The sequence below is a fragment of the Canis lupus genome, chromosome 37 (genome assembly GCF_003254725.2).
Source record: "Canis lupus dingo isolate Sandy chromosome 37, ASM325472v2, whole genome shotgun sequence".
Taxonomy (NCBI): domain Eukaryota; kingdom Metazoa; phylum Chordata; class Mammalia; order Carnivora; family Canidae; genus Canis; species Canis lupus.
Genome location: NC_064279.1, coordinates 18,706,609 through 18,726,828, shown reverse-complemented (window position 1 = coordinate 18,726,828; position 20,220 = coordinate 18,706,609). Strand labels below are relative to the sequence as shown.

The 20,220-nt window shown below is 36.1% G+C and overlaps 1 protein-coding gene across 4 annotated transcripts in view; it reads right to left on the bottom strand.

Moving 5' to 3' along the window:
• The window catches only part of CPS1 (carbamoyl-phosphate synthase 1), a 354,353-nt gene that overhangs the window by 56,689 nt on the left and 277,444 nt on the right, over nucleotides 1-20,220 (bottom strand). For all 4 annotated transcript variants that reach the window (XM_049106700.1, XM_049106699.1, XM_049106701.1 and 1 more), the window contains 8 exons: nucleotides 19,511-19,700; nucleotides 18,356-18,513; nucleotides 16,778-16,906; nucleotides 13,841-13,985; nucleotides 11,894-12,104; nucleotides 10,312-10,510; nucleotides 5,961-6,137; nucleotides 2,487-2,605 (listed from right to left, as the gene is read on the bottom strand). In XM_049106700.1, coding sequence (XP_048962657.1) covers nucleotides 2,487-2,605; nucleotides 5,961-6,137; nucleotides 10,312-10,510; nucleotides 11,894-12,104; nucleotides 13,841-13,985; nucleotides 16,778-16,906; nucleotides 18,356-18,513; nucleotides 19,511-19,700 — 1,328 coding nt within the window. The remainder of the gene's footprint in view (nucleotides 1-2,486; nucleotides 2,606-5,960; nucleotides 6,138-10,311; nucleotides 10,511-11,893; nucleotides 12,105-13,840; nucleotides 13,986-16,777; nucleotides 16,907-18,355; nucleotides 18,514-19,510; nucleotides 19,701-20,220) is intronic.

Sequence of the window (20,220 nt, the reverse complement as noted above, 5' to 3'; positions counted from 1 at the left end):
AAGTTAACCACAGATAAATGTAATGCAAACTGGCAATGCATAATTCAGCTATATAATGCCAACTGCTAATAAAGAGTTATTATTACTGTTGGAGGAGTATCTGCTTCGATAATTAAGCCTCCTTGGATATTTAGAGGCTGAGAAATATGTTAATATGACATCATAATCCAGGGTAATGGTGAAGATAACCAAAATAGAATAACAAAACTCAAGTCCTACACACTTAAATCTATCAGCTGTGACATCCACTCAACTTCATATCTTTACGCACCATACAATGATTTAGACAGGTAGCTTCAGCAGCCATCTATTCCTTCTTTTTATAATTTAACACCTCTAAATAATAATCATTATCAAATTGTATGTGTACATCTAGGACGCTCAAAAGAAAAAAAAAACAGAAAGAATTAAACAGTAAAGTATCATTCAGAAAATAATGAGTTCAGGGTTTAGATTTACTAACACCATAGATCACCTGTTGAGTTCTTGAAACAAAAGATAACTTTAAAGTATAATTTTTTAAACTCTTAAATTATTAAAAGTTTTATAAATGTTGGTCATTATGAAAAATACAAAATATCTCTATTTACAAATATGCTGATGCCAGAAAATAGAAACTAAAAATGTTAAATTATCAGTGAATAAATGTAACAGCATGTGGAAGTCAGAAAGATATTATAAGTGATTTGTTAACAGTAAATGGGTCTAATCCTCCAAGGACCTTTTACACCATCAATATACACCTGCTTAGTTAGAATCTCAACCTGCTTTCTGGTTGTAACAAAACTATTCAATTAAAACATAGAATTTGGGGATCCCTGGATGGCTCAGTGGTTTAGCTCTGCCTTCAGCCCAGGTCATGATCCTGGAGTCCCAGGATCAAGTCCCACATCGGGCTCCCTGCGTGAATCCTGCTTCTTCCTCTGTCTGTGTCTCTGCTTCTCTGTGTGTATGTGTGTGCCTCTCATGAATAAATAAGTAAAATATTTTTAAAAACATAGAATTTGCCCCCAAATCAGAATGTATATCAAGTGAAAATCTAAATCACAAAAACATCTGCTATTTTTCACCCCAGTTCTCTCCTACTGCTACTATTGGCATACTGCAAGTTTCTAGCACCCTCATGTGGTTTAATTGGAGTGGTTTCATAGGCATCCAAAATCAGTTGTCTGAAACTGGAAACAGTAGAACAGACTATAATTCAACATGGAAGTTCTGCTGGCCTCATAAACCAAAAAAAGGAAACCTCAAGTCAGCAAAATTCTAAGATGAATGTATAGGCTCAATTCTTAACGTTATTTGCTATCTACTGTTCATTTTATGTGATCACCAGAAAGGATGACTTGTAAGCAACCACAGCTAGTTTCATTTTTGGCAAATTGCAATCCCCCATTTTCAAAATCAAGCATTTGTTGTGGGCAACTGTTCAATAGATGAAAAAGAATCTCATTTTGCTCAAAGAAAAGCAAATGTTATTGTTGCCCAGTCTGTGTGCATCTTGATTAGGTAAACATAGTAATCCAATTATATGTCACAGACGTAGGCTTTGAGAGCTTCCACTGTCTTCAACAACATTTTATGTGATTAATATCTTTACATTTTCTCTAATCATTTGGCAATAATTTACACAGACAAAACATTTTCGTCTCTAAACATGCGCCTGGGCTTGTAGGTGAGACTTCTTTCCAATAATCATGCATTTCAGAACCTTCTTAAAGGGGAGAAGATAAAGAGGATTATACTCTCTCCCCTAGATTGGTAATAAATGTTCCTCTTATCAAAGATCCATGTTTAGAACCTATCTGTGATTTCATAAGCCTGAGGTGCCCCAACAAATGGTCTTCTCATGAAAAATAAAAAAGTAGATTTTAAAGCACTGACATTATCAGAATATTCTGAACACTAAATGAAATTTTAAAAATAATTGGCCATGAAGGAGATAAAAATGTAAATTAGTGAGAGGTAAAGAATCTATTAATGGAAACTTGAATGTGGCTTATTTGTATGCTGAACTGAAAGTCTCAATGTTAAAAATATCAGTAGAATGCAAGAGGAATACATTTGCTCATCAATATACAGCAATATGTAGGTTGATATTAAAAGAGAAAAACTGACTTCAGAACTTAAAAATATTATAGAAAATAGAAATATTATTTATTTGACTATTGATTGATAGAGTTTTGGTTTAGGTAAGTTAAATAGCACATGAATTCATAGATGTACACCAATTTTTATAACTTCAAAAGACCTAATAAAAATCTCACTATGTTTGACAGCAATGGTGCAAGATGGTTAAAAATATCAAGGGATGCCTCTCAAAATGTAAGCAACTAAAACTACCATTTCTTGTGGCTATGGCTACTGCTTACTGACCTTGGCACTATTTCCTTCATTGAATCAGAATTTTGGCCAAATGTGTAAGGGTAAGAGGAAGACAAAAGCTGCAGAGAAGGTATCTGGGATGAATCAGAGGAACACTGCCTTACCTGTTGAGCCCTTTCAGTGTCTTTTCCATTTTTAAAATGTCCCGCATCTTATACAAAAACCACTTGTCAATGGATGTGAGCTGCATAATCTCATCAAGGGACATGTTGTCTTCCAAGGCCTGCCAAAAGGAGATGAGATGGTTTCTTTGGCAAATATTTTATAAATGTCTTATTTGGTTGAAAACATACAGCAGCCATTCCTCTCCACATTATTCAGAGAGCCTGGGGCTAGAGACTGAGAATGGAACTGATATCATATCATTGATGTTCCTCTCAATAAACCTACCAATGCTGCCAACTATATCCACAAATGGCGTACCAAGGAGGTGGCTTGAGTTAATCAGAGTAGTGTGTGCTCAGAAAAATCCCCCTAACAGGCTCTGCTTCCCTGCTTTTTATATAACCATGTTCCCAATTATGTCCTAAATTTGGTACATCTCTTTGGAATTAAAGATAATCTCTTGAAACTACAGTTAAGGCAAATTGGTAGGAAAATCTAGAATCAATATAATGATTATTTAACTTGTATTTTGGATAATTACTCTTTGGCAAATACCATACTTTTATTACCTCATTCCACACTCACACAAACCAGTTAGTGAGAATTTATGGATCAAATCTGGCTTAGAGTTATTTCTTTAGAATATTTCCTCAGAGAGGACTTCAAACAATTATTTTGAAATTGGTTACTATGACTTTTGTGCTAAGACAGGCACTTTACAAAATCCTAATATATTCCAAAACAGTGTAGTAATAACTTCTGTTCTGATAGGCAGCTCAGCTTTTTCCTCAAGCTTACTTTAGCAATTTCTCAGAAGTAAAATTACAACTATGGGTCATTAAGCTGAGTAAAAAAAGGCAATGGAAAGAGGATATAAACACTCAAAACCCAAACCTTGATATTCAAAAGATGTCCACCCTTCTTCTTTACTATCTTTAGATATATATTTGTACTCCATGAAAACTGATAATCAGATAATACTTCAAGACCACATATTCTAGATATGGCACATTGTATTTTTAAATCCCATTAAGAAATGTGGGTAACTAGTAATTCTGCTACTCTATTTCAACCCAAGGAGATTAATTTTCTTTAAACTTTCACTGATTTTAGCACCAGAGAGACAATGACTGTGTCGAGAGACAGCACAGTTTATAATTCTGTTGACTAGCATAAAATGACATCTAACGAGAATACTCAAAGGCATATTCATTTTATAAGTCTATTTATGTTTCTTTTGTTTAATTCTCCCTATATATAGCCAGGTTTCCAAAGACTTAATATTCTGTCTCATTTTCCAAGTGATTAAAGGCACCATTCGCTGTTGGCCATCAATACAGTGAGGGGGATAGAACCTTAAGTTAGTGAGACTTTTGACAGACCAGAGGAAGTTTTCATACAATCACACACACTCATCACCCTGCCCGTGGCAGAGGACCTAAAATCCTGGAATCATTATTTCATTATGACGAAGAACAACTACAGTCACAGCCACAGTGTCCAAGCCAAAGCCAGATCCTGCCCATCTTCCAACTTCCATCTTCAAGCACTACAGCTTTGCCATGTCACACAGCTATAGTGAAATTCATAATGACTCAAACAAGTTTGAGGTTACTCTAATGTTTCCCAAATCAAGAATAATGCCCTGTGTTCTCCCCAGATCAAAAGAGGTGATGATCCAGTCATCCTGAAATAAGACTGCAGCAAAAATCAGGCCTCAGAGCAACTTGCCCTTTTGTAAGAACCATGAAAGCAAGTGAAGATTTACTCACTCCTTTCATTCCTTTTCCCCTTCAGCCTTCCACAGCCCTTACTCTCTTTGTCAAAATCACCAAGTTCCTGGTTGCTGGGGAAATGAACAGTAATGATGACCTCTAACAAACAGAAACCAGTTCCTTCTGCTGGCATTCTGACAGACAATAATTTATAACCTCAGACCCTGCACATCTTGCTCGTACATAGGGTGCTCTGTGCAAGAAAGAACCTCCACACAGTTGCCCCTGAATTCTCATCCTTTATAAGTCTGTTAGAAAAGAATGAGAGCTTTGCTTGAGTTTTACAGCCTCGCTGGGAACTTGAAAATACTTCCCTTTTTCATCCTCCTCAAAATGGCAGAAGTATGATTACTAGGCTAAAGGAAAAAATCCACTTACTGCCCTTTGTCTGCACCCCCAAAAAATCATATGTACATCTACACATATGAATATGGTAGAGTGCTTTTTTAAACAAAGGCCTGAAATAAGAACAATGTAGAAGGTGAAGCGGCTCTCTGAAATACGCTCTCTTCACTACTATCACCCCCCTCCCCATTGAAAAATGTTAATTCTCTATTACCTTGAAACTCAATATTGAGAAATGTCCATCAAAAGACACTAGCATCTGCCAGAATTTCAATGGAACTTAATATCCTGCATTTAGAAACCATAAAGGTGAGGAGAGTATACATTATATGCAACGAAGGAAACATTCCCTCCCCTTCTCCCCTCTCAGCAGGACAGACTCTCAATATACGGACATGAAAGCTGCAGTGAGTTCAAAATCCTTCACAGCATTTTTCTGTTGCTACAAAGGCAAATTACAAAGACAGAGTTCCTCTTTAAAGGAAGAATTCATATTTTCATCAACTCATCCCACATGCATGCACGCACATATAAAATGGTCAGCAGGGTTTTGTAGCTCCAGTGTGGTTTGATACTGTTGGCAGATTAATGCCTAAGCTTCCTTAAATGTCAAAAAGCCATTCAGGGATTTCTGACCAGACAGGTCCCAGCTGCCCAAGTCACCTTTTATAAAATCAGATGAGCTGAAACTTCAAAACCCTACACATAGTAAACATGAAAGGAGATTAATACGGCATTTAATTTGCATAAAAGGGAGCTAGGGTGTAGAAGTGAGAAAGGTGGGGCTTTATTGTTCTAAAAGTTAAGATCAATAAAATAATCACACAGAAAGGCCTATAATCATGGAAAATCTTTATAGCCCTTGTTGTTTAAACATAGAAAAAGAAGCAAATAAAGATTCTAAAGTCTGAGGTAGCATATACTAAATGATACTATTTTATGCATCTTCTCTTCTAAAATACAATTTATATATTTTCAAGGAACAAGTAATGAGAGTGATAGGAACTGGCAAGTCAATATGATCAAACCTACTTAAGAGTATTATTGATAGGATATAGAGTAAAAGGAAGGAACATTTTATCTACGTGATCATCCTTTAAACTGCAATGTGTCCTCAAGTCTAGGCTTAAATAAAATTTTAAAAAGATTATAGAATCAATTATAGAATTGATCAATTATAGAAAAATCTGGAAAAAGCCACAGAAGTCTCCAGTATTATGCTACCAAAGAGAATTGGATTCTTTCCCAAAATCCCTGAATTCATGACCACTTTGTGTTTCAGTTTTACTTTGAAGTCCAGGTTGGCTGTACTCTGAAGAAAATAGTTGCTCTGGGCCCCTTATCACATATTACCTTGGCAATGGCATAGATGCGGGTGCTGGATGGGTCAGCCAGCTCTCTTCTGAGATCTATGTTGGATGGCCATTCTTTGTTCATTGGGAGGCGGGAGGTGAAACCATCTATAGATGGGTGGCACATTCTTAAGGCTTTCTGTAAACTCTCCTCAAAGGTACGACCAATAGCCATGACCTACAATGCACATTTAAGAACTTGTATTTAAAGAAAGCGTCTCTATATTATGAATTTGAAACACACCTAGAAATGGAATATTTTTCAGAAAAGACTTAGGAACAAAACATATAAGAAAGTATACTGCTCAAATTTAGGTGTTGCTACTGGGTTTTTTTTTTTTTCTTCTCTCTCTCCTTTTCTCCATGGTTTTGATATAATGAGTCTTTAACAATATTAGGTCAGTCTTTTATCACATAGGGAATTTAGTTTTATTTGCTGAGACTGATGAGGAAATTGTCTGCACCTGCTCTGGACCATAATATTAAACTGAGGAATTTGTGGAAGGAGCATATAGACCCTTCCTTAATAAAATCTTGCTTTTATACAGATGTTCTTTAGAATGGAAAACAAATGAAGGGAAGCCAGACATACATTAACACAAAAACAGAACTATTTCTAAACGGGTTATCAGTCACAATCCAAGACAGGTTGGCTTTCTTTATAACCAAGTATTAATATTAATAAAACCTTCAGAATCATAATGAATACTGACAGATTCAGATTTTGAATGTAGGTGGAGTCTGAATTCCCCATGACAAATTCAATGTGTCTTCCCACAGTCTTTATAGCTGATTGTACACTAATCAATTAGAAAGACCATGTGGTGATTTGGTTTGGACAAGTTACAAGTCAGAACTAAACTTAAATTGCCTTCAAGCCTAACCGGTTATTTTCAGTGGATAAACACTGTCTTTGAATCTTTCCACGGAATAATAGATTGCTATGCATTTTTGGTCTTCAATTTAAAATAATAACAGTGGTAATGCTGCCTTCAGTAAATTTCCATGATTCTTTAAATAGACCCAAATTCCCATTCATGTCAGTTTGGTAAATCTTCATGTCAATTGTGTGACAAGATACATATTCAAAAATCGCTAAAGCCAAACAGATAACCTTTCATGCGGCCCCAAATTTAATTAGAAGTAGGGAAGATTCTCAAGAGCAGAGATAAATAAAATGTTAGTCCAATTCAGATAGGCAACCTGCAAGGCATACTGGTACTTGAAGGATTACACAATATGGTCATAGACTTGCTTGCCCAAGCATGAGAGAGACTGCCAGAAATAAAATATTTTATAGTACTATCAAATTAGGCAAACATTTCTAGAATATTTAATACAATTTTAAAGTATTATATATTTTTAAATTGGCCATAAAATAACTAGTTCTATAAGTAACTCACCATAAATTTTAATTATTTTTAAGCACACTATACATAATGGTATACGGAATATAATCCATAAAAGAAAAAAACATATAATAATTAAGGAGTACATAACTGTGTTCAGTCAAAATTTGTGGTTTTTAATATTTTATATTATTAAAATTCACCTTAATTAAGTGAAAAATCTCATCATTTTTCAATGGAATAACTGACATAGCCCTAACCCTATTCCCTGACCTTATTCTTCTACATTCTCAAAGCACCTGTATATAAACACTGTTTTGTTTTGTTTTGTTTTTTTAAGATTTAATTTATTTAATTTATTTATTCACAAGAGACACAGAGAAAGGCAGAGACACAAGCAGAGTCTTGCGAGACCTGATCCCAGGACTCCGGGGTCATCACCTGAGCCAAAGGCAGATGCTCAACCATTGAGCCAACCCAGGCACCCCATAAATACTGTATTTTAACTTTCTTTCTTTCTTTCTTTTAAAGATTTTATTTATTTATTCATGAGAGACACAGAGAGAGAGACAGAGACATAGGCAGAGGGAGAAGCAGGCTCTATGCAGGGAGCCTGATGTGGGATTCGATCCCAGGTCTCCAGGATCATGCCCTGGGCCAAAGGCAGGTGCTAAACCACCGAGCCACCCAGGGATGCCCTGTATTTTAACTTTCACCTCAGTTGAATTCATTTTACACTTGGTTCCATTTATGTATTCTGAACTTACCAACTGCAGATAATGTGTAACAAACATCTACATCTTATTCACTGTTTTATTCTCCCAGCATCTTGCATGGAGTAAGAACTCAGGAAATGCTTCCTAACTTGAATTAAATGTCTGATGGGAAATATTCACTGACAACAAAAATCCCTTAGATAATAAGCCCTAAATGAAAACATTACAGAAATTATCTCATATTCTTTGGTCTATAAATTTTACTGTGAGCAATGTGAAAAGGGATACTTCCCACAAAATAAACCAAATAACAGTTGTTTATTTGGCAGAAAAACTACCAACCAGACTTTCCATGGCATTTGAGTTTTAATTCTATTGTATACCTTGAAGCACGATGGAAAAAAAGGAGATTTAAAGCGGCTATGAAGGACTACCAGGTTTTTGTTTTTGTTTTACAACTAGTAGGACATTTTAATTTAAAAAGGTCAAATTTTCCTTATCTTTTGTTACTTTAAAATTTTGCATTCATATCTTGGAAACTAGGGAAACCAACATAGTAATAATTCTCCCTTTCATGCATGAATATGATCAGTAAAATGTCTTTTTTTTTTCTTCTTTCCTCCTTCATTGCTGATAGATTTAAGCTGCACTTTCTGCAGTGGCTAGTCTGAGGATAGGCTATAATCTGTAACATAGGACAAATAAAAGCCAATATAGAACAATATGTCATAAATAGTTCTTTGTTCTGTAATCTAACCAGCTTCGATATCTAGGCATAGACCAAGAGCTCCTACATTGGCCATATATAGACAGGGATGAGATAAAATAAAATAGATAATAGATCAATTAATTGATAGGGATGGAGATTCACGCATACTGCTGGTAATTAAAAATCCTACTCATAAACAATGACAACAGTACTGGCAAAATACATTTATTGGAGATTCCTTATGAATCTAAAAGACATTACTGAATATTTACATGTAGTAACCCTAAACCTTATAAAAATCCCACAAGGGGGATCCCTGGGTGGCACAGCGGTTTGGCGCCTGCCTTTGGCCAGGGCACGATCCTGGAGACCTGGGATCGAATCCCACATCGGGCTCCCGGTGCATGGAGCCTGCTTCTCCCTCTGCCTATGTCTCTGCCTCTCTCTCTTTCTCTCTCTGTGACTATCATAAATAAATAAAAATTTTTTAAAAATCCCACAAGGTAGATATTATCATCTCTAACTTTCAGATGGAAAACCTGAAGACCAGTGTCTTGCATGAGTGTCTTTAATAAGAGGAACAAGAGTAAAATCCAAGCTCATTTGGTTCCAAGGCTCATCTTCTCTCCATTTATGTCAAGCCAACTGGATGCAAGAAGAAATAAACCCATTGGTGGGGGAGGGAAGAGAGTGACCATTAGAGACTGGGGTCTGAATTCCTTTCTTTCCTCTGCACAGAGGAGCACTGCATCTTTGAAAGATGGAATAATCAAACGCTAATTTTATTTTCAAATAGTATAAAAAGGACATTATGAAAAATCTAAGGTCCTAAAAGCTTAGACCATTTCAGAATAATGAAAGAGGGCTTCATAGCCCATTTTGCTCTTCTCAGTTTCAAACTTTAGAGCTAGATGGCACATGAGAGAAAATCTTCTAGTCTAGCCCCTTTCTTTTAGAGATGTAGAAAGTGAGGTCCAATGAGGGTAAAGTCACAATTTGTGTGAATAGATTAAAATTGAATTCTTAACCTTAGTTCAGTGGTCTTTTCGGTATACCATTTTATATCATGTTATTTTCTAGATTGTTTATAAAACACATTATAATTCAGTTATATATGAGAATATGGTTTTCATATATGCAAATATATTCTGCATCCACATATATGGCCTCTCCTTTAATTTTTTTAAAGATTGTATTTTTTATTCATGAGAGACACAAGAGAGAGGCAGAGACACAGGACAAGGGAGAAGCAGGCTCCACACACGGAGCCTGATGTGGGACTCAATCCTGGGCCCTGGGATCATACCCTGAGCCAAAGGCAAGGCTCAACTGCTGAGCCACCCACGTGTCCCAGGCCTCACCTTTTAAATAGAAGCTTTTAAGATCCATGAAATGATCATGTAACAAATGTCTTATGTTAACAGAGAAATGTTGAAACACCAAGGAGGAAATGACATTCCCATATGTCCTCCAATCAAGAACCCAGTATCCAGGCAACCTTAAGATTTTCAAGGATGTTAAAGATATAACAAAATAACTGAGAACAAGAATAAATAGGGGAATAAACCAAGGACTCACCTCTCCCACACTTTTCATAGAGCTGCCAATTCGGCTAGACGTTCCATGGAAACGATCAAGATCCCAGCGAGGAATCTTGGTAACCATGTAATCCAGACTAGGTTCAAAGCAGGCTGATGTCTTCCCTGATACAACATTCTTGATTTCTGGAAGTGGGATTCCTAGGGCAATCTTTGCAGCAATGAATGCCAGTGGGTAGCTATAAAGGAGGAGATACTTTTTTTTTCTTTCAGCAATGAGCATTAAAAACAGCCCAAAACATAAAGTGGTCTTTTTTAGAAATTCTGGTATTATTACACATCAGGGTATAAAACACATCTGGTTCTCTGTTCTGTATGAAGATTTAATAGCCACTTATAAAATAGCATTAGTGATGATAAAATAGAGAGGCATGGATCATGAAAGAATTCACTCTCTATGCCTGACATTCAGTGCTACTACTGCCAACCTTCACCTCTTTAATCGGGATTAATGACTGAATCAATGACTTCCTTGATAAAATGCTCACTTGTGTAGAGCCTCCACAAAGATGAGAATCTGCAATATATTCTTTTGAAAATATATATAAGCATCTGCACCTAGGAAGACCATGAAGTTAGCGGGTACTGCAGGTACCCGGTCAGAAAACATTGCAAGCGTGGGTCCTTGCTTTTTCTCCAAATTATTTTTGAGCTTGAGACTCCTTACAAAACTAACACTCTAGGAACTTGACTGGATACTTTTGGTAATTATATTTGAGAAAATAATGCATGGAACTGTAGAATTACATGTGAGTCTTTTAATACTTCTCCCCCATCTGACAGATGAGGAAACTGATTGAGACAGTAAGTGGTGCGTCAAAAGTCAACAGGAGAATTGGAAAGAGAGCTCAGGTCTCCTGACTCTTGCTTAGGGCAACATTTCACTGCCACTCCATGCAGTACCACATAGCTGTATTAAACAAAAAAATCCTTACAGGCAATTATTCTGCTCATTTAAATGCCATGTAATTTAAATGCCATATGCTTAGTATATTAATAGAAACAAAAGGTACTAGTTAATGTTCCCTCTAATTATGCTTGCTAGCAGTTTTTAAATGACCTGCAAATTCATTCATCTGGTTGCAACATTTATCAATAGAAAAACCTTACAATGTTTGGTCCTGTGGAGTTTGGCTAAAATAAAATAATTTACTAAATGCTTGAATCAAGTCAACTATACAATTTGCCTATCATTTACTATATACCTGAAGAAACCAGTTGAGGACTGAAATTGAGAATTAGTTTTCACTTTTTAACAGTATCTGCAAAGTACAATTAGGAAGCAGATTTTTTTTTTTTTTTTTTGCAGCCTGCTTTGACCACCCAGATTTTGATTAGTTTATGATTAGCCAGCAAACAAAGCCAGCTAGCAATATCATTTGCCTCAATCTGGCAGCAAGCTCATTAATAACCATGTCCTTAGGGTCCTAAATGATTTGCAGCCAGCATACAGAAATGGGGACTATAGCTTGTAAATGCAACTCAGTCTTCCACTAGCTGTCAGTTTTCCAAAACTATCTGTAAAGAATCTGCAAACACATGGCCAATCAGTCTGATCTTACCCGGTGGCCTTTGAGGCCAGGGCAGAGCTCCGGGACAATCTGGCATTCACTTCGATGATGCAATATTCCATTGAGGTAGGATGAAGGGCAAACTGAATGTTGCATTCACCCACAATGCCCAAGTGGCGAACAACATTGATTGAAGTATGTCTCAACATCTGAAACTCCGCATTGGACAGGGTCTGGGCAGGGGCCACGACAACTGAATCACCTGTACATCCAAGCAACACTTGTCATTTGGTAGCATATCTAAATAACTCATTTTGGTGACTCGATTGATTTGTGTGATACATGACACAGATTAGTCTATGGGTTTGTTGGGAAAATAACTGTCTCAAGGCAATACATATAAGGCACATCAGAAACTGATTCTTGTTTTGTCTGTACTACTCTGACACATTACTGACAAAAACCCCTCTACACTTTCCCAAGTTCACCTAGCTATCAAGGCCTCAGTCATCTACTTACCAGATCGACACTAAATTCTTCAATTTCCCTGCTCTTCATTTCAAAATCTCTCTCTCTGTGTCAAGTTCTCCCTTCTACAAACTATGATCTCCTCTTCACCCAGACTGGTTCATCCCCCTGTTTTCCACATCTCATCCTTTCCCATTGTCTTACTCCTCTCTAACTACTGCCCTATGTCTTCAATCTCTTAATCTTTAGTCACCATTCCTTCTGCCTACAAACATGCTCAGATTTCTACTGGCTCAAGAAGCTCCTCCTCAGTCACAAGAACATCTCTCTTATTCTTTACATGACTATACTTCTTGAAAGTTTCCCATTTCTGCATATTCCTTATTGCCATATAATTCTTTTCAATACGGCTCCCATAACCAACTTTGCATCGAAATTGTCCTCTTGAACCTCCAAAAACCCACATGAAAATCCTAATTCTTGACCTTTCACATCATTTGATTTGGCCAAAACCAAAGCTGTTTTACAAAATATTTTCTTGTATTGGCTTACTTGGTAGTGTACCATTCTGGTTTTCTTCCTATCACTTCTCTCTTCATCTTCAACACTAACCCTTCCTCTTACTCCTGTCCTGTAAATCTAAACAGTTCCCAAGTTCAGTTCTTGACCCTACCATCTTTCTTTCTATGCCCATGCCCTTGAATATTTAGCCTATGCTTCCAGTTTCAATTATGTCCTTCACACCAATGACTCCCAATGACTTTGTATCAGCATCTTTATTTGTATTCTCTTTTCTTGAATTCCAGCTCCCTATTACCAACCCTCTTCTTGAGAATTCCACCCATGCCTCAAACTTAGCATTTCTAAATCCTAAGTTATTATTTTTGCCGTCTTATCTAATTAGTTTCTCTTCCTAAAAAACTTATTTTAGGGAGACAGAACAGGAGAGACTCCTAACTCTGGGAAACGAACTAGGGGTGATGGAAGGGGAGGATGGCGGGGGGTGGGGTGACTGGGTGGCAGGCACTTAGTGGGGCACTTGACGGGATGAGCACTGGGTGTTATTCTGTATGATGGCAAACTGAACACCAATAAAAAAAATATTATTAAAAATAAATAAATAAATAAAATTTACCAAAAAAAAAACTTATTTTACCTGTTTCTATTACTTGTGGCCCTTTTTTCATTCACGTGGTAACTAATACTCATCCTCTCATTTAAGCCTTCTTAACCTCATTTCTTTTCAACATCAAGTCTTACAGATTTTACCATCACTCATTGCTTACATTTGACCTCTTCCTCAAATAAAATCAAGATAATACCTGCCTTACTTCACAGGGTTTTTGTGAAGATCAAAATGAATGTGAGGTTATTTTCAATACTGTGATATACTATTTTCTGTGAAACTTTATCACTAGTCTGTCAGCTAAGAATAGTAATTTAAAGAAAATAACTTAATAAAGACTGCTACGCATCATCAGAAACATGAGCTGAAGTCATTACTATAATTCCCGAAGATTCTTTGCCTACCTGTATGAACACCCATGGCATCAACATTTTCCATGTTACAGACAGTGACACAATTGTCATCAGCATCTCGGACCACTTCATATTCTATTTCTTTCCACCCTGTCACTGATCTCTCCACCAGAATCTGGTTGGTCATTGCAAAGGCCTGGAAATTGGTGACAAAAGACATCAAAGAGTAAGGAAAAGCACTGGTTTAAACATGGATATTTGGCAAAATGCCCTGTCCTAAATCCTGGTCAGTATCGAAGTCTGAAGCCCACTCTGCATCCTCCTCTATGCTCCAGAAGGCACAATGTGTCAGAAAATCAGTGAGGTACTAGGAATAGCATCCTGCAGTGAATATGCTTGATTTACATTATTGAGGCTTGCCATTCAAAGTGCTGATATGACATTAAATCAAACTAATTTAGGAAAAAGAGAAAATAATTGAGCAATCAGGCAGAGGGAAATGGAATTATTTCAGCAGCAAGGCTTCTGTGAAACTAGAAAATGTGATAAGTGCGAATAAATATGGAAAAATAAGTCTAAAGACTCCAGTTTTCTCTAAAATAGCTGAGAGTGCTTTGTACAGTGACATACACAATAAAAGTCAGTTGATGTTGATGAGGAGAAGAAAGGAGATAATGATGGTTGTAAACAGTTAGCCAAGATGGCACGCGAAACTTGAGAATTAGAAGAATCATATGCAACTATTATTATGGTTAATCACCGCCTAAGTGCTTAAATACCCTGAGTCATATATCATGTATGCCTGATTAAACAGATATGAATTAGTATAATTATCATTTCATATTTATGAGTACCCACTGGTGTGTAGAATACTGAACCAAAAATATGAAAGAGGCGGTCTCTGACCTTAGGACCTTGAGTGGCTGAAAATCCAACACAGAAAAGTCCCCCTTTGTCTCAGGATATTTTTGATTTGCAATGGCAGTGAGAAGGAAGAAAAAGCAACGGGGGAAAGTACTTTGATTTTTTTCAAATTATTAGCAGGCAGTATAATGAAATAATGTTAGTTGGGTGTTGTTGCTGTTTTTTTTTTTTTTTTTAATGTGTCGCAACACTATCTTTTTAACCTCAGTCAACACTACAGGCTCTCCCATGTGCAACTGAAAATGTAACACATTTGTCCCCACAGCTGCCTATGATGAGGTTTTCAAAGTAGTTAGAAAACTCTGTAGCCAGCATTAACAATTTAATAATGATTCATTTGTCATTAGGATTGCATGCTAAAAGAGGAAATCTAGGAAACAAAGGATACGGATTGGGGAAAGTTTTCTGCATTCTAATGGATTCAGCTGGATGTTCTGACACAAGGACAATTGAGATCAAATTTACCTGTTGCCTCAACTTCCTTCTTTCCAGTCTCAAGATTTTATACAAAAGACAAACTCTGAGACTTAGATGAGTTAATGCAGCTTCTAAGGGTGCTAAATATAATTTCAAGAGAATAAGGGGTGGTTTAGGAATTAACGGTAAGAGTAATTATTATCAAGGGAAAAGCTAGGTTTTTGATTAAAAAAAATTTCAATACCCTATTGATTATCTTAGAGGAATTTAAATAATTAAGAACTATTCCATTTCAAATTTTTTCATTGTAAATCTTTTTAGACAATTCAGTATTCAGAATTTTTTACATGGTAAAAATATATTTTTAATAGAGAATAATTATACATTATCAGGGAGTAATAATGAGACTATTAGTATTAAAAATATCTAATATACTAGAGGAAAAAATGCTTCTATAAATATGTCTTTTCTTTAAATATATGATTCATAATTCCAGAATGGAAACAAGAATTACTTATATTGATATATTTTCCCTTTTTTTTTTTTTTTGGTTTGTTTTGGCAACTTTAGAAATACTAAAACCAAGTCACTGACATGTAAGTTGTCATTATAGATGTTTAAATATAATTAATTTTATTTATCTGTTCTCAAAATCCTATGTCAACAATTCAAGGACCACATTTTGTTTCACTCTACAAGTAATGACAGATGCAAGCTGTGCCTGGTATTTACTCAGCACTCCCCAAAGTAGCCCTTATAATAATTCTGTTAGATTCACTTCTACAACCACCACCTAAGGTGCATGGGCCTCTTAGCTACACACACATTCATTCATTCAGCTAGCAAGTACTGATTCCCCACATCATCAGGCATTGTTCTATTCCGTGAGAAGAAAGAGTGAGTAAAATCCTCTGCTTTCATGGAGCATGTTTTCTTTGATAATGTCTAATTTATTTTCTGGAACATATCTTAATTTTCTCTTTAATACTTAAGAAAGGAACTCTTCAGTGATATGTTAAAGCAATTTTGATAGAACATAGATTTGAACACTCAAATCTCATTTTTGCTTATATGAGTGAGTGGCAGTTGGAAGAGAGCTCACTCATTTATGACACTAAGAGGTTTATACTGTATATATTTTAAACACCTGAATTGGAGGTAAAGCCAAACTGTTCAATGTATTTTGTTTCCATTTTAGATGTCATCCATGTCAAATTATTCCCAAAAACAATAGAAAATGGGGCATTTTATTCATTTTTTTAATCACTGAAATACTTTTTACACAATGGCTGTTTTGGAACAGATTTTGAAGGAGAGGGAGATGAAATTGAATTGAGTTTATACCACTGAAATCAAGTAGTACAATCATTTGTATCATCAACTGACCATCATCAATTAGAATGATCACCACTAGAGTGACCATCAGTTTTTCTAGGACCATTTGGGTAATGCTGTGTTCCAATGTAAATAACTGCACTGCATTACCCTTCCAAAGGTACTGTCTTTTGGACAACACTTTTAGAAAACACGACAGTGGTTTAAAACAAAGAAAAGGTCATTTCTCATCTACATAAATTTCTGTAACTAAAAGGGTATATCAAATCTGTTTTCTTGGTTGTTAAGAATTTAGTCTGTGAAAATACATACCTTTGTGCCAAGGTCCACTAAGGTCTCCCTAGTGGGACAGATTCCTGAGCCTAACCCCCCCAGGGCATAGGCCGAACGGATCATCACTGGGTAGCCAATGGTGTCTGCTGCTTTCAGAGCATCCTCAATCTATCAGAAAGAAAAACTCAAAAGTTTTAAAAGCTGACCACACTAGCAGAAAAGACCATACCAAGAGAGTCTAGCAATTCAGGTAAAAACAAGTGCTGTTTTACAAATTTTAAGTAAAATTCTAGAATTTTTTTTAATACACAGTAAAGGCTGTCCTTTATCTTCTTGTTGTAAGTTTTATTTTGCCATATAGAAGATGAAACAACAGCCAAAACTAAAATAATCATCGTAAATTTGAGAATGGGAGCCATATTGAATTTTGAAATCAATTTAAAAGTCTTCATCTCTTAATGATACAAGGTTTTCAACTGCTGAAACGAACTTGATATTACTGCAATAGGCTATTAGGAATACTATATAGAAAGAGAGTTTTCATTTTTCAAGTTCAGACAGAGAATAGTCCCAGAAGCTTGGAATTTTTTTTTTTTTAACTTACAGAATACAACATATGGTGGCTATATTTTTCTGTCATGGAATATTATTACACTACCAATGGGAATGTAATTACACCTTTCCCATATGCCTGTTTCTCATCCTGAGGAAGCAAGGACATAATTAAATCTGGCAATGAAAGAATAAATGTATGGCAGGAGCTTTCCAAATGTTCAGCAGAGCTATCCTGGGACTCTTCCTGACTGACAGCTCTGCAACATAGTATGTACTTGAGAGCATTCTTTTCTGAAACATACATAGCCCATTTTAGTCATCCCAGTAGTAGTTGCTCTTTTCCCTAAGGATCTGCCTTTTTTTGCAATGGGAAAATTGCACCAAAAGCTGCCTCCAGAACCCTTGCTTCGTTGACTATATGTCTGAAATCAGGAATAAAGTCAGGGACCAAAACAGATATACAGCAAGTCAACTTTATTGTAGTACCTTGGAATAGCCTATCAATAGGAACAGGCTACAGCTGAAAAAACATTAGCAAAAATATGAGAGAATCTTTTCTCTCTAAACATCTAAGCCACAAGTTTCTCAGTCATGAATCTGATTTATTAAATTCAATGGCTTTTTCTAGATGATTTCATGTTTAACTGTTTATTCCTTTCTAACAAGAAAAGTTCAATCCAATCATCTCCCGTTCACAGGTCATCTGCACATACAACATAAGTGACTCATCCCAGAAAGTAAAGATCACTTTGGCATTGTAACTTGACATGGTTCTTTGTATGAATTCAGGAGATGTGCTATTCAGTGGCACTTCAACCACTGATAAATCATTTTGTCTCTGGGCTTTTGCTTCCCTTTTCATAAAATATCAATACCTATCCTAAACATTTCAGCATGAAATGCTGCAATTAAAACACAAAGTCTCTGAGGTACTATCACATTTCTGGAAGAAAATACAGGTAAATATGATAATTTACCTATTATTTTTAGGCATGACAAATCACTCGCCCTACAATATAAGACAAATAATGCCCTTGTTTCTCCAGAACAAAGATTCCTTACCGTTTCCACTGCAAAGCTTGGAGCAATCTTTTCATTAATTTCATTTAGTTTGTCTGAGAACAGCTGCCTGTCTTCTGTGGCCATTATGGATTCAACTGAGGTCCCCAGGACTTTCACCCCATACTCCTTGAGTACACCTCTCTTGAATAGTTCCACTCCTGCAGAAGAACCAGATATAATCATTTTTTTAAATCTCAAATTCCTATGTCTTTTTTAAACGGATACCTGAAATGCAATTTTTTAAATTTTAAAATTAACTCCAAGAAGCCACCACAGTCCAAAATAGAATTGTGCTTAAGATTTAAAAAAAAAAAATTAAAAGAGAAATTTTGAAGATATTGTATTAAAATATGTTGCTGGTGATATTATTACTTATGCTACCATCTTCTCCAAATGATTTTTATTATCCTCATTAATAAAAATTGTAGGATACAGTGAACCTCTCTAGATTTTAATATATTTTCTTTCCTTCTAAGGTCCATTCTTATAATGAGATCCTCTTATTTAAATAATCCCACTGAGGTGGGTATCTACCTGTGTTCAAAATCATCAAAATAATGTTTCCATTAACATGCCATCTGACTTTGGCTAAAACTTTTATATTTGATACATAAATTACTTCACCAACTGATTACCCTGACTAGCTAATGAGATTCTCATTCATGATCTAGTTCCAAAGATGTGAAGCCATGTAAAAAGCACAGAATATTGGGTTCAGCAGGTGCATGAAGGGATGGTAGAGACTTACTTATGTTATCATGAAAATATATGTGAAACTCAAATGCCATGGGGCCAACACGTAAGAGCACAAAACATTTAATCAACGATAATTCTCATTTTTTATTTATAATCATTCTCAGGGTTTCACTGGTAACAGGGAAAGGCAGTATGCTGAAATGGAGCAGAGAGATCTCACCTGGCCACCCCAGAGCATGAAAGTCAAAGGTATCTTTTTGTACCTCAGCTGTTTTGTGAACTAAACCAGTAATATTTATCATATGACATTGTCAGGTGTCTGTTTGCTAACTGCTTCCTCGCGTATGAAAAAAAGCTCTTATGAACACACAGAGCATGATTGTTAGATAGAGCCAAACCAGAAATATCACACATGAGTGCATGGGCCACAACTCTGCAATTAAACTTAAAAGAACTCACCACAGTTCAGAGCTGTCTGGCCACCCATGCCTAGAATTAAGCCATCTGGCCGTTCTGCCTTGATGACCTCTGTGACAAACTGAGGAGTGATGGGGAGAAAGTAGACAGTGTCTGCTTGCTTTAAGCCCACCTCGTTGGTTTGCACGGATGCGATATTTGGGTTCATCAGGACAGTTTTGACATTTTCCTCCTGAAAGAACAAAAGGATCCAGAATCTGAACCTATAGTCTAAAGGAGAAAATGACCATATTCAAATGAAGGGTTTGAACTGGGTGACAAAACTTTTAGGTTATTTTGTGGGCTGTAGAGGGCTAGTGAATGGAATGGAAATGAAAGGAAGACAAACATTTAGTGAGAGGAAGTAAAAAAGTTGCTTGAAAATAAAATTCCAAAAGAACTGGCTACCTCATGAGGTTCACCTTGAAGTGCTTGCTAGAGGTTATCAAGCAAAACTGGAGTCAATGTCTATAGAATTTGACTAGAAGTCTACGAATACTACTGAACTTTCTAGCTCAATTGATTGTAAAAGACTAAAATATTTTGAAAACTTAAAAATTAGTAAAATATAAAGTGGAAACAGGGGCAACATCAAAGAAGCTTCCCTTTCCAATGTTTGTCAGAGACCAACATGAAGTGTACACTTAAAATGCAAGATGATGTATTTCCTTGCTGGAAGCACTGAGAACCTTCTGCTGGATTCCGTCTTTTCA